The sequence below is a fragment of the Monodelphis domestica genome, chromosome 5, assembly GCF_027887165.1.
Source record: "Monodelphis domestica isolate mMonDom1 chromosome 5, mMonDom1.pri, whole genome shotgun sequence".
NCBI lineage: Eukaryota > Metazoa > Chordata > Mammalia > Didelphimorphia > Didelphidae > Monodelphis > Monodelphis domestica.
Genome location: NC_077231.1, coordinates 26,348,306 through 26,362,849, shown reverse-complemented (window position 1 = coordinate 26,362,849; position 14,544 = coordinate 26,348,306). Strand labels below are relative to the sequence as shown.

Sequence of the window (14,544 nt, the reverse complement as noted above, 5' to 3'; positions counted from 1 at the left end):
GCGGCGGCGGCGGCAGAGGCAGAGAGGGAACAGGGAATGGGGGGGGTGGCGCTTAAAGGGGCAGGAGCCGCATGGCGGGGGCTGGAGTGGGGAGGGGGCAGTCGGGTTAAGTGCCCAGCGTGGGGGAGGACTCGGAAGATGGAGGAACCCAGGAAGAGCGGGGAATGAAGACGGAGTTGGGATGGCTGCCAGCTTGGGAAAAGGAGGGGGGAGGGGAGGGACTGAGAAATGAGGGCACCCGCCCTCCCCTCCTCTGTCCCCCAAGTCTGTGTGGCGCAGCCCGGGACTGGATGAGGAGGGGAAAGGTGTGCCTTATGGAACCCGGGAAAGCCAGGGTCCCGGGAACATGGGAACACCGGGAAAGTCTAAACGAGGTTTTCCAGGGAACCATCAACATTTGGGGGGGGGGGTTCCCCCATCCTGCCCCGCCCCTCCCTTCCGGCTGTGCTGGAATTAATCAGGAAACCCCAAAGGTCGAAACCCTATCGTCCTCCCAGCCGCAGCGCTCCTTCGGGGGCGGGTGGCCAGCTGTCCGTCACACGATAGCCCCGCGTCCTGCCAGAATTGGGGGACAGCCCAGGGCCCCACGGAGAAATGCAGCCTCAAGCCTGCTGGCCAAAGAAGCCGTGATCTGGAAGGCTCCAGATCCCGAGTGCGCTTTGGGGAGGCGCGAGGCGCGGGGGGAGAACACGCTCCAGGACGCGCACTCGGCGGCCCTTTCTAGAACTCGGAGGCTCCAGGGAGCGGCCTCTGCTTGTCCTAGAGCGGGCAGGCACATCGAACAGGGCCAACCATCGGGGTCCCAAAGGGAGCAAAGGCCGGGCCCCACCCCTGCTGAGTCAGCCAAAGGAGTCCGTTCCGGAGCCCCGAAGGCCCATTCTGCACACTCCTTCCCTTCGGACGGCCGGGCCACCCGGGCCCGCAGAGCTCCCCACGACTGGGTCTCCCCGCCCTCCCACCAGCCTGGCCAGAGAAGCCGACAAGCGAGCCATTCAAAGAGCCACAGCCCGCCTTCAAAGACGCGAATTCCCAGGAACTCGCAGAGGGCGATGTCCTCGGTGACAGATGGAGGGCAAGACTGACTGCGGGCGGAACGAGGAAGCCAGAACGGGGTTAGCGGAGTTCTGGCGAGCCTCCAGAGGGCACGGGGAGGGGGAGGGCACGCCGGCCGGATTTCCAGGGGTCGGCTCTGCTTGTGGGCCGCTTGTAACAGGGCCAGCCCTTAGAAAGCTGCCCTGCCTCGGCGGAGGAGCCAGCTTAGGAAACAAGCACCTCCCGCGGACTCCCCAGCTTCCCTTTCTGGGAGCAGGCTGACGTGCGCGGCTCTGGGACGCCACCTTCTGGCCAACAGCTACTTGGACTGGGGACGCCAACGGACCCTAGGCAAGGGCCCTCCCCATCCCATCTCGGGTCCCCGCGGACTGACTGGAAGGGAGCTCGGAGCGGCCCGGTCATCCGGCTCGGGGGGCGGAGCCTGCACTCACCCGGCTCCGCCTCGGGATAAGAGCCCCATCTGGTCTGTAAACAATCATTAGCCGAGCCCAGCAAATGGCTCTTCCAAGATTTCAAAATGGTGAGCCGCGGCGGAGCCAGCAGCCCGAGCAGCTGCGGTGAGGCCTCCTTCGGTCGTTCTATCCGTCCTCAGCCGACGCTAGGACTGCAGGCGGGGTGATATAACTGGGGCGCTTCGGGTCACCCTTGCCGGGCCTGTGCCAATGTCCATGGAGGGGCGGAGGAGCGCGGGGTGGCGCTCCCTCCCCAACACCCAGGGCCTGACCACTAGTCCCACCTAGAGGCTTCTTCCGGGAACCGCACTCCCAACATGCTGTCTTGGTGGCGCTTTGTATACAAAGGGCTTTAGCGTTCCCTGGGAAATCCTGGCCAGGGGCCCCTTTTAAAGGTGAAGCAACTGAGGCTCCTTAAATGGTACCAAGTTAGAAGAATTAACTCGGCGCGGAAGGACTCAAACTTGGTGTCCCGGGTGCCAAGATGCTGCAAGGCTAGAATGGGAAGTGGAGCAGCTTTCTGAAGGGAAATAATGGGAAATGGAGCATCCCCCGGGGCCCCTAACCTCCTTTGTGACCGCGGCCTCATTTAACCCTTTCAGATCCCACAGGCAACCTGGACTCTCCCTAGGCACGGCAGGAGTCAAACACCAGCTGAGGGCAGGCATGAAAGAACCCAGAAGGATTAGCGCTGGATTCTAACCCACAATATCCACTCTGCGCAGGCGCGCGCGCACACACACACACAGACACAGCGGCGACCAGTCAATTTTATTCCAAATTTAAATATTCTCCGAAGGGACACAGCTTTCCCAATAAAGTTCTTGTGGAGTTCTGCTGAGCCAAGTGGAATCAGAGGAAGGGGTAGGCGAGGATACGGTGGTGGGTGCAGGGGCACCTCACGAGTGCTCTTCGGCCAGTTTCTCAGCTTTTGTCACGGCTTCTTCAATGGGTCCGACCATATAGAAGGCCTGCTCTGGGAGATGGTCGTACTGGCCTGCGGGAGTGAAGAAAGCTCTGCTGTTAAAGCACCCACTAAATGGAAGGAACTGTGGCCAGCTCTCAACTCGGGAAGGGGGAGGGAGAACAGGGCAACCACAGCCCACTCGGACCCAAGGACACCCAGGTCCCAGGACATCAGCTGAGGAGACTGCATAGGCAAGGTAAGGGGCCACCCACCATCGACCATGTCCAGCACAACATAAACAAAAGAGGGTCTTTTAATCTGTGGAAGGAAACTCTGGACACAGAAACACAGGGCAGGGGGAAAGGAAGGCAAATAGTATAAAGAATAAACAAAGAATGGAATTAGAAGTAACCCTGATAATAGTCACTGAAGCGTTCTGCCCTGAGCTGAGCTGCACTCTGGAAGTTTGGGGTGTTCTTAAGGAGTGTCCCTTGAAAGAGAGCCTGGGAGTCAGATCATTTAGAATGGAGGCCACCAGAGAGGCTCAGAGATATGCCCAAAAGAGGAGTGAATTGCAACTAAGTCCAGGGAGTCGCTTGGAAAATAAGTCACAGAGCTCAAGAGGAAAATGGTGGCTGCCTTCATTGGAAAAGGCCAGGCGTCTCTGGGAGATGCCTCCATACATAAAGATCATTCACTCCAGTTTTCTTACCTGCCAAGATCTGTTGGAATCCCTTAATGGTTTCTTTCAGGGGGACCAGCTTCCCCATATGTCCTGTGAATACCTCAGCAACCTGGAAGGGCTGTGACAAGAAACGCTGGATTTTCCGGGCACGAGACACTGTCAACTTGTCTTCCTCAGACAACTCATCCATACCGAGGATAGCGATGATATCCTGGAGGGACTTGTAGTCCTAGGAGAAAAATGTCCATTGGAGCTTGCTCTAGTAGAAGGGCTTTTATTTAGAAAGGCCCTTCCAGGCTCCAGCACTTTACAGTACTACAGCACAGCTTGCACAGCATTGAGATTTTATTCCTTTCCCAACATTAGTGGTTTGACACTGATCTCTTTCTACTCACTCCAAGTCTCTACTCTACATCCCTTTCCAAGAGTGCTCACCTGAAGGATCTTCTGCACGCCTCGGGCAACATCATAGTGCTCGTTACCAACAATGTTGGGATCCATGATTCGGGAAGTGGAATCTAGAGGATCCACTGCAGGGTAAATGCCCAGCTCTGCAATAGCCCGGGACAGCACCGTAGTAGCATCCAAGTGGGCAAAGGTGGTGGCAGGAGCAGGGTCAGTCAAGTCATCAGCAGGCACGTAGATGGCCTAATTTGGATTAATTCACACTGTTAGTAAGTGGGATACCTTTTTCAAACCCAGAATAATTCAAATTCTTCTAATATTTCACCAAAGAGAGAAGCTGATGGAGATCTACTTCACTTCCTTCATGTGCTACAGCAGAAATGTCCAAAAGGCACACAGCAGATTATGGTAGAGTCAAGCCTAGAATTTAGGTCTTCAGGAGGCCATCAAGTGCCCTTCCTACTACTTATCTGAGAAAGAATCAATGGCTACCCTTGACTCTCTCTCCTCCTCACTTTTATGCAGCACAGAATTCGTGGCCCAGCTTAGGTAGAGTACGTACCCTCTTCTTGTGCATTAAGGCTATAAGAACCTAGGAATAGTCCCAGATTTACAGGAGTCCAAAACTTTGTAGGCAGCACAGTACTATGAAGGAACACTAGTTCTGATGTTAAATCCTAGCTCTAATAGCCAAGATTAATTCAGGTTAAGACACTCAGCAGCTCTCTGGGCCTATTTCTCATTTATGAGGTGAAGACTGGATTAGATCCTTTAAGATTCCTTCAAGCTATAAATCACTCCAAAGTGTAATTAAAATGTTTACAGAGCTTTAAAAAAAAGCAGACCTAAAGTCATTTCCAGTCTTCATGTTTTTATGGAGGGCTGGGGAGGTGGAGAAATAGCATATAGAATAGACTTTAAAATTCTCTTACTTGCACAGAGGTGATAGAGCCCTTCTTGGTTGTGGTAATTCTTTCCTGCATGGTACCCATATCAGTGGCCAAGGTGGGCTGGTAGCCCACAGCAGAAGGGATTCTGCCTAGTAAAGCAGACACCTGGAAGGAGAGAAGGGAAGAAAACCAAGGCTCAAAACGGCTGTAGCTCCATTTAATTTTCTCCTCTAACCGCTCCCCCACCCTAAATCTCCCATCTCCTTTCTTACCTCTGATCCAGCCTGAGTGAATCGGAAGATATTGTCAATGAAAAGCAGTACATCTTGACCTTCTTGGTCTCTGAAGTATTCAGCCACAGTGAGGCCAGTCAAGGCTACCCGGGCCCGAGCACCAGGTGGTTCATTCATCTGGCCATACACCAACGCTACCTGTGATGGACATACAACTCATGAAAACACCAAAAACTGCCAATATACAAACCTAAGACTCTCTGGCCCAAGACCAAGTCAAGAAAAGTCTATGTGGCATAGGCTCCTGAGTGTTAGTTAGGAGGTTGAGCTACTATTATTTTTTATATGATCCAAACCAAATCCCTCTAAGAAAAATGTTTTAAAATGGATCATCCGCAACTTCCAAACTATAGAAGACAGATAAGTTCTATAAAATGTGAAGGAAAAAAAGGGGCCTCGGGGGCAGCTGGGTAGCTCAGTGGATTAAGAGTCAGCCCTAGAGACGGGAGGTCCTAGGTTCAAATTGGGCCTCAGCCACTTCCTAGCTGTGTGACCCTGGGCAAGTCACTTGACCCTCATTGCTTAGCCCTTACCACTCTTCTGCCTTGGAGCCAATACACAGTATTGACTCCAAGATGGAAGGTAAGGGTTTAAAAAATAATAATAATAATTCCAATGTTTGGGGGCAGCTGGGTGGCTCAGTGGATTGAGAACCAGGCCTAGAGATGAGAGGTCCTAGGCTCAAATCTGGCCTCAGACACTTCCCAGCTGTGTGACCCTGGGCAAGTCACTTGACCCCCATTGCCTAGCCTTTACCATTCTTCTGCCTTGGAGCCAATACACAGTATTGACTCCAAGACGGAAGGTAAGGGTTTAAAAAAAAAAAGGGGGGGGGGGGCCTCGTTTGGATCACCTTGGAAGTGGCATCCTTCAGATTGATGACACCAGACTCAATCATCTCATGGTACAAGTCATTGCCCTCTCGGGTCCGTTCACCAACACCAGCAAACACAGAATAACCACCGTGGGCCTTGGCAACATTGTTGATCAGCTCCATAATCAACACAGTCTTACCCACACCAGCACCACCAAATAGACCTGTGGAGAGATGAACGCCCAAGTGTTTTAGATGCAATTCTTAAATTCCAAGGATCGATACCCTAATTTTAAAAGGATGTATAACCTTAAACACTAAATGATCCTTGTTTTTCCTTCTCAGAAGTGGCATCTGGCTTCAGCAAAATCAGAAGAACGAAAGTCAGAAAGCTACTCATCAGTGAAGGATGCTGCTCTAAAACATAACGCCTAACAAAACCAGAAAGAGCAGCTACACAGAACTTGTCTTTGACAACATCACCAAAATGGAAAGAATCTGACTTAAGTTCTCACGAACCTTTGTCATATCAAACACTGCTTATGTGAGCCATAAGCTATGGTTGAGAAAATGCTTGTTAATCCATTTTTTATCACCCTGATCATAAATCACAGAATGTAACTCTCAACTTTAAAAACAACAAGTATATGAAAGCTCAGACAACTAGTGACTTGTAAAGACATTAACTAGTGGCAAAGTCAGAACTCGTCTCTTACTCTACCCGTACCACACTATCCACAGCATGTTCTGTCAGATATATAAAACACTGAAATACTCCCCACATCTAACATACCAATTTTGCCACCCTTGGCATAGGGAGCCAAAAGATCCACAACTTTGATGCCAGTGACCAGGATTTCTTGCTCCACACTCATCTCCATGAATTCAGGAGCCTCAGCATGAATAGCAGCAAACCTGGATAGAAAAAGATCAGTTTGAGTTGTTCTCTAGTGATACAGAAATCCTTCCTGGCTAAGGATTCTCCAAGCACTACACATCAAGAAATTCCCTTATTCTGTATACCAGTATTCCCCCCTCTCACAAAGTCCTGGGAATTTAGATAAATAATGCAAATTTATATTTTAATTCCAGCTAGGAAAAAATAATCACATCTTTGGTGCTTATGTTCTTGAGGTTTCCACACCTTTGTTCTGAATTTTATCATAATTATTCAATGTTAATAAATCAACTATACACTATTAAAAAAAACAACAACAACCTTCCATTCTGATTTAGAATCAGTACAATTCTAAGACAGAAGGGCAGTAAGGGTTAAGTGACTTGCCCAGGGTCAACAGCCAGAAGTGTTGGCCAGATTTAACCTAGGACCTCCCATCTCTAGGCCTGATACTCTATATACTTAGACCATCTAGCTTACACATACTATTAACATTAATTACGATATAAATTAAAATAAACATTCCTCACTGGAAATTCTATTCTTTACTTAACTGTTAAAATATTTACTTGACTTAATTTACTTAAGGAGGGAATGCAACACAGTGCATTATATATTAAAATGTAATTTGTATGGGGAAACAGTATGGCAACAGGTCTCTAAAGAAACTGGAGCTCCTAGCACTCACTGTTTGGTTTTGATTGGACCCCTTTCATCAATAGGCTCTCCAATCACATTCATGATTCTTCCTAGAGTCTCAGGCCCCACAGGAATCTTGATTGGAGCACCAGAATCCAGGACCTTCTGCCCTCTCACCAATCCTTCAGTACCATCCATAGCAATAGTCCGGACTGTACTCTCACCTGTCAGTTGGGGTAAAACCAGTTACACAGACTCATCTAATCCTATTCCCGGGGATTCTGCCTGGTCTTTTCTGCCAGGAGCACCCAAACCCCAGTAAATGAGGAAGCCCACCAAGCCGGGTGGAACTCTCTTGCTCAGATTCTAAGCATGGCTTCAGCAAACTCAGAAGAACGAAAGTCATCTAGTTAGAAATCATCATGGAAGAGAGCTTAGGTGACACCTCGATGCCGCAACCAATGTCAAGCCCCGCAGTAAGAAAACTTGCACTTACCCAGGTGTTGGGCGACCTCCAGAACGAGCCGGGTGTCCCTGCCCTGCACTTCGAGGGCATTGAGGATGGGGGGGAGGCCCTCGTCGAACTGCACGTCTACCACGGCCCCGATGACCGCTACGATGCGCCCACTGGCGGCCCCGCCCTTGGGGGCCGCAGCAGCATAGTCCCGGGCTGGGGAGGGGACGGAGGACAGTTAGAGGTCACCCGAGGGTCCTGGCGAGCGTATGCAGGCCGGGCTTCCTGTCTGCAGGCCTGCAGGGAAGGGGCTCCCGGTTGAGATGGGGCAGGCCTGTGGGCTCGCGGCCGCGCACTCTCAGCTTCTCCAGCTGCCATCCCCGCGGGCCGCAGGAAGGTCACTGAGGCGCCCTGGGCCTAGGTCCTGGAAAGGGGAGCAAGGGTCCCGGCGCCCTCTCGGCCTCCTCACCCAATAGGGGGAGGGCAGTGATGGGCTCCTCCGCTCCCTCCCTCCAACCCTCGGGCTCCGGCGCCGCCAGGCCCAGCGCGCCTCAAGGTCATGGTCGGCCTAGGATGGGCCTGGCCTCCGAAAACGCTTACACTCACCCGGCTGGACCGCGGCCGGGGCCGCCCGTAGCAAAGTCTGAGCCTGGGGCAGCGGCGCCGAAGCGCCGAGGCCCCGCAGGGCCCCTGAGGCCGAGGTGGCAACAGCGCGGCCCAAGAGCCCCAACATGGCGGAGTCTGGGGAGAGACTGAGCGCAGCACCCCTCTCAGGAAGCCGACTCTACAGCAGTAGGGGTGGAACTCTGGCCCGATCCGGTGCTAGCATTGGGTTAGTGCTGTGCTCTTTACTCTAGCCCAAGCTTCCATAGGGCAAAGTCTACCAGCTCTTCTCTCGTTGGTCAGAGCCGCTGCCACTCTCAGGTAGCTCAGTTTCATTGGATGTTACTTGCGATTGAGCTTGAGAAGGCAATTGGTCCAGATGAGTGTCAGTTGCAGTGGGAGGGACTACTGTGAAAGAGGAAGGGCGCCTCTGGGATACTCGCAGGTTGTCTTTGACTGCCCTTGGGCCTTTGAGAGACCTTCGTTCTTAGGGGATCGGGTCCTTGAAATAAGGCAGTAGAATGAGACAGCAGCCAGGCTGTCCTAGGTTGGATCCTTGAGCCCTCCTGGGGTCTTCGTCTTTTCTGTAATTCCCCACCTTATTCCAGGGCCTGGTATCTAATTTTTAAACGTACCATTAGTGAGAGCTGAGAGCCTGCCTCTCTTCAGGGGGCTTTTAGAGCTTTGGCCACACTAATGGACCTGTATGAGGGAATCTGTAGTCTCCTGGCTGGGGCTACCCCCCTGCAATTTCTCCTCTTTTTCACGGCAAGTCGATAAGCATAGCATAAATATATTTAATATAAATAATACAAGTTTGTATAAATGTTATGCTCCAGGCACCAGGTCAAGCCCAGGAGATACAAAGAAAGGAAAAAAAGATGAAAAATCTCCTCCCTCAAGGAACTCACAATCTAACGGGTGAGATAACAGTGAAACCACTAGGTACAGATTAAGAGGGGAAATTGGGAAAGGGAGAGGGAAACAAAAGCTTTGGGCTGATAGGGGCAGGTAGGTGTCTCTGGATTGTGAGTCAAGCCTGAGATGGGAGGTCCAAATGTGGCCTCAGACACTTCTTGGCTTTATGTCCTTGGACAAGTCACTTACCCTGCATCACCTAGCCCTTACTAGTCTACCTTGGAACCAACAGGCAGTATTGATTCTAAGACAGGTCAGAGTTTGTTATTGTTTTTGTTTTTTTAAAAACCATTGTTGGAGATGAGGGTAAGAAGAAGACAGCTAGTGAAAAGTAACAGTCAGAAGATGGAATGTGTCGAAGGCCAATGTAGTAGGGCTTTAAGAATCCTTATAGAGGAGTAAAGAATAAGGACCATAAAGAGGTGGGTTATGAAGGGCTCATAAAAACCAAACAAAGGGTTTTCTTTTTGATCCAGGAGATAATAGGAAGCCCTCATTGAGTGGAGGGGGGAGGGGGAGTGAAGTGGTGAAGGTCACTTTGGCTAGTGAATGGACTTGAATAAGAAGAAACTTAAGATAGGGAAACCCGCCTAGAGGCTATTGCAACAGTCTAGGCATGAGGTGATAAGACCTTTACCAAGATGGAAGATCATACATTTCCTCAGGAATGTTTTTTAGGCCAATTCTTATTTGCAAATCAAACATCTGTGGCATTAGCAAATTCACTGACTTAGTTATCAGAGTGTAAAGAACAGCTAGGTGGTACACAGGCCTGAAGTAAAGAAACTTAAATTCCTGAGTTCAAATCTGATCTCAGATACTTACTAGCTGTGGAACCCACAGCAAGTCACTTAACCCTGTTGGCTTAGTTTCCTCATCTGTAAAATGAGCTGGAGAAGGAAATGGCAAATCAGTCCAGTATCTTTGCCAAGAAAATCTTAAATGGGGTCACAAAGAATCAGACACAAGTGAAAAGGCTAAAGAACAACAATAACAGTCTGCTGGTTGATGTGAGGACATCAAAGTCTAGGTAATATTTAGGGATAAGTCACAAACACAACATGCTAGATTGGCCACTTTAAAAACTGTAGATTAGGGGCATCTGGGTGGTTCAGTGGATGGAGAGCCAGGTCTACAGATAGGAGGTCCTAGGTTCAAATGTGGCCTCAGATACTTGCTAGTTGTGTGACCCTGGGCAAGTCACTTAACTCCCATTGCCTAGCCCTTACTGCTCTTCTGCCTTAGAACTAATATGGTACTGATTCGAAGATGGAAGGCAACGGTTTAAAAAAAACAAAACAAAACTCCATAGATCTAGAGAGAAGCAGTCAGGAATACTTGGGTTCACATCTGGCCTCTGTATCATTATGGGTAAGGGGGCTGCTGATAAATATTGAATTACCTGCTGGTAGGGGCTGAGGGAGGATGGAAACTTTAATCGGTATTGGTTACTTTTTCTCCATCACTTTCTTAAGTCTATACAAGCAACAAAACAATAAATCAAGCCCTAATTTGAAGCTTTTGTTGATTTAGGAAGTATAAATGTCCACATTAAAATTTTTACCATCAGCTCTCCACTGTTCAGAGCTGACTCCAACATATTCCTGGACAGAAATGCAACTTCTTCACCCATATCTCTATTCTTTACTTCATAATATAGTAAGGAGGTTCACATGAGTTAATCTGTATAAAACGCTTTGCAAACTTTAAATATATAAGGTGTTGTTTGTGATCTTATTCATACAGGCACTCCCTTCAGTGGTCATAACATAGCCTTTTCATCCAGTGTGATTTGTCCATGACTTGCCCTAAAGCTTTCAGGGCTTTTTTTTTCTTTAAACCCTCACCTTCTGTCTTGGAATCAATACTGGGTATTGGTTCCAAGGCAGAGGAGCAGTAAGGGCTAGGCAGTGGAGCTCAAGTGACTAGTCCAGGGTCACACAGTTAGGTAATATATGACACCAGATTGGAACCCAGGATCTCTTTTCTCTGGGCCTGGTTCTCAATGCACTGAGCCACCCAGCCACCTCCTTCATAGGGCTTTACTGGGAGCCTGCCTCAAGGTCTCCTGAAATTTCATGGAATCCAATGGAAGGCCTCAAGAATGTTGGATGGGCCCCTTTGATACATCACAAAGCCTTCCCTTTTACTCTACAAATGGTTTGCCTTCCTTTTTGGCCACATTTTTCTTTCATGATATCCTTTGGTCTGTGTTCTCTCACCTTCCTTGGCAACCAGTTTCAATCTAATCAAACCCACCATACTCCCCTCCATTGCCCTTTGAGGGACCTACAAATTTAATTCTTTGGAGATCGTGGTATTTCATGACTAGCAGTCACACAGAATCACCAAAAGAGTGTTAATCCTAAAATGAGGGACCTCCTGAATTGATATGTTTTTGCTTGACAATACTTATTTGTCCTAAGGGAGAACTTTATTGGGGAAAAGGGCAATTAGGAGGAAGTGAGAATTATGTTTTAGAAAAAGAGTAATAAAACATTTTTTTAAAAATAGATCTTTCAGGAAAAAAAATTGAGGTCATTAAAATCATTGCATAATTTCCCAAAGGCAATCCAATTTGCTGTCGTCCTCCTGTTCCGTTCTGGGCTCAGCTCGTTATTTATCTACAATGTCACAAATATGCATTCTGGTGAATTAGCCTCTATGGGTTATTTGTCCAACTAAATTAGAAGTTCCAAACAAAGTGTTATGTCAGTTCAGGATAACCAATTAAACATTCGATGTCAAGTGCACACATCAAGATAACAAATTTTATTAAAATTAACTGAATTGTGAACATACAGGCAGGGTAACAGATACCACACTTTTACCATATTTTCAGTTTGGGGTATTGACATACCGCTCTGACTTTTGGGGAAAGATTTCTCCTTCCTTTTAGTTGGTCATCGGAAAAGAGAAGCAGTAGGGGAAAGTGGGAAGGGGGACAATAAGGGCTAGAACATAAGGACAACAGATTCTCAATCTTGTTTTGCTCCTGACTTGTTTGGTGGCCTTCCAGATGTCTCTTTACCTCTTGGGGTTCAGTCATTCTTGGAAGAGGCTCACATCTAGGCTTGTCGGCTGCTCTCTGGGATCTTTGTTAGCATCTGGAGAGCTGGAAGAGAATAAGGGGTCTGACTGTTATCACCTGCTGTAAGCTCATCCCGGTACCCTCTACCATTCATAGCTGATCAGTTTCTCATGTCCTTCCATATCTCCCACTCCTTTACTCCCCCCTTCAACTTTTTTTCCAGTTATGTGTAGAAACAATGTTTTAACAATTGTTTTTTGATACTTTAAAATTCAGATTTTCTCCTTCCCTCCCTCCCTTACCAACCTGTCCCCAAAGTAGTGAATAGTTTGATATAGGTTATACCAGTACTTTCATGCAATACAAATTTCTATTTTGCTCATGTCATGATAGAAGTCACATATCAACACACACACACACACACACACACACACACACACACACACACACACACACCGGCATGTTTGATCTGCACTCAGACTCCAACAGTTCCTTCTTTGGCTGAGGAGAGCATTTTCCATCATGAGTCCCTTGGGATTATCTTGGAGACTTGCTTTACTGATAATGGTTTAGTCTTTCAAAGTTTATCATTCTATAATATTTCTGTTAATGTATGCATTGTTCTCCTGATTCTGCTCACTTCACTTTGCATCAGTTCATGAGTCTTTCCAGGTTTTTCTGCACTCATTCTATTCATTGTTCCTGATATACTCTTTCTTTAAAAAACAAACAAACAGGGGCAGCTGGGTGGTTCAGTGGATGGAGAGTCAGGCCTAGAGATGGGAGGTCCTGGGTTCAAATCTGGCCTCAGACACTTCCCAGCTGTGTGACCCTGAGCAAGTCACTTGACCCCCATTGCCTAGCCCTTACCTTGGAACCAACACCTAGTATTGATTCTAAGGCAGAAGGTAAAAGTTTATTCAAAAAAACAAAAAACAAATCGTTTTGGAGGCAGAGTCAGCATTTTTCCTAGTCAACACAGAACCTCCACAAAGACCCAGAAAATGGGCCAAAACAAACTCTGATGGGGAAGCCAAGGAAAAGATGTAGTGAGTCATTTTTCCGGCCTGGGCAGCTTGGGAAGACAGAGAGGTCTTCAGACATTGGGTTGGGGACTGGCCAGGCATGCCTTGAAGTAAATGCAGCATCCAGCAACCCGAGACAGCGAGGGAACTGACCACCTGGGCAGAACGATTCCAGGGCCCTGAACTAGCACTGGAAGCAGGAACAGAGGATGTAATTGTCAGGTATTATCTATTACCCAGGCCAGAGAATAGTGGTCACAGTCCTTAGGAAGCAGGGACTGTGTCTGTATAAGGAGCAAGGAACAAGCTCCAGAAATATCTCTGTGACGCTCAGCCCCAGGGAATTCAGTTTGAACCTTCAGTTCCACACATAAGCCTGGGGAGGAATAAGCCAGGGAAGGAGAGACCAACAGATCAGATGTTCCAAACCTAGAGAACCTCCCAGCAGATTCACTGTGATTAAACCAGCAGTCATCTAAGGAAACTCAACAAACCAAAACCTGGGTCAAGAACTTGCAGTATATAAGCCGTAAAGGCAGTGACCACATATCTCCCTGGATCTCACCACTTTGAAACTTGGACTTTGACTTAGACTGAGTTTTGGAAACAGCAAGAGTACATTAAAGACAAAACTTCAAGCCAGTCATTCTCCCAGAGGTATGCAGAACCCACCACTAACACAAAGTCTGAAGGCAACGAGGATGGAAAAATATCAAAGGATAAAAAAAGAACCTGACCATAAAAAATAAAACATATGATGATAAGGAAGATCAAGACAAAGATAGAATAAAACAATGACTTGAAAACATCTAAAGCAAAACCTCAAGGAAAAATACAGATTAGACACAAGCCCCAAAAGAATTCAAGATTTTTTTTAAAGCAAAAAAAGAATGCAAAAGTCAGATTAAGAGTGGTAGAGGGAGCTTTGCAAAGGATTTATGAAAAGAGTTTGGCAAAAGTGGTATAGAAAGTACTGAAGAAAATAACTTCCTAAAAATCAAAATTGACTTAATAGTAAAAGAAGCACAAAAAATATTTTATTTTAACCAGTCAAAATCTTCCTTCTTGTATGTTCACTCACCCCAACTCCCAACTAAGAACACGAGAAAAACAAATATAGTCAATCAAAAAAATATGTCCAGGGGGCAGCTGGGTAGCTCAGTGGATTGAGAGCCAGGCCTAGAGACGGGAGGTCCTAGGTTCAAATCTGGCCTCAGCCACTTCCTAGCTGTGTGACCCTGGGCAAGTCACTTGACCTCCATTGCCTAGCCCTTACCACTCTTCTGCCTTGGAGCCAATACACAGTATTGACTCCAAGATGGAAGGTAAGGGTTTAAAAAAAAAATGTCCACATTGTCCATGTACAAAAACTATTTGTCTCGTTCTGCATCCTGAGTCCTTCACTTCTCTGTCATGAGGTAGGTAACATGTTTCATCATTAGGCTTCTGGAATTGTAGTTATGCTCTATGGCAATGA

The 14,544-nt window shown here is 47.8% G+C and overlaps 2 protein-coding genes and 2 non-coding genes across 5 annotated transcripts in view; all 4 read right to left on the bottom strand.

Annotated features, from left to right (window-relative positions):
* Positions 1-2,261: 2,261 nt before the first annotated feature.
* On the bottom strand, positions 2,262-8,411 carry ATP5F1B (ATP synthase F1 subunit beta). Its single transcript, XM_001364032.5, has 10 exons — positions 8,097-8,411; positions 7,533-7,706; positions 7,086-7,260; positions 6,293-6,414; positions 5,539-5,723; positions 4,665-4,823; positions 4,435-4,557; positions 3,533-3,745; positions 3,125-3,326; positions 2,262-2,502 (listed from the first exon to the last, which is right to left on the bottom strand). The coding sequence occupies exons 1-10, from the start codon at positions 8,221-8,223 to the stop codon at positions 2,405-2,407; spliced, it is 1,578 nt and encodes a 525-aa protein (XP_001364069.1). The 5' UTR covers positions 8,224-8,411; the 3' UTR covers positions 2,262-2,404.
* LOC130454819 (small nucleolar RNA SNORD59) lies at positions 5,836-5,908 on the bottom strand. Its single transcript, XR_008912616.1, has one exon. It is a non-coding gene; the product is annotated as a small nucleolar RNA SNORD59 (small nucleolar RNA).
* On the bottom strand, positions 7,390-7,466 carry LOC130454821 (small nucleolar RNA SNORD59). The gene has a single exon (XR_008912617.1). It is a non-coding gene; the product is annotated as a small nucleolar RNA SNORD59 (small nucleolar RNA).
* Positions 8,412-11,768: 3,357 nt separating the features above from the next.
* Positions 11,769-14,544, bottom strand: part of PTGES3 (prostaglandin E synthase 3) — a 47,184-nt gene continuing 44,408 nt past the window's right edge. For both annotated transcript variants that reach the window (XM_007506107.3, XM_007506108.3), the window contains one exon: positions 11,769-12,126. In XM_007506107.3, coding sequence (XP_007506169.1) covers positions 12,080-12,126 — 47 coding nt within the window. In that variant the 3' untranslated portion in view covers positions 11,769-12,079. The remainder of the gene's footprint in view (positions 12,127-14,544) is intronic.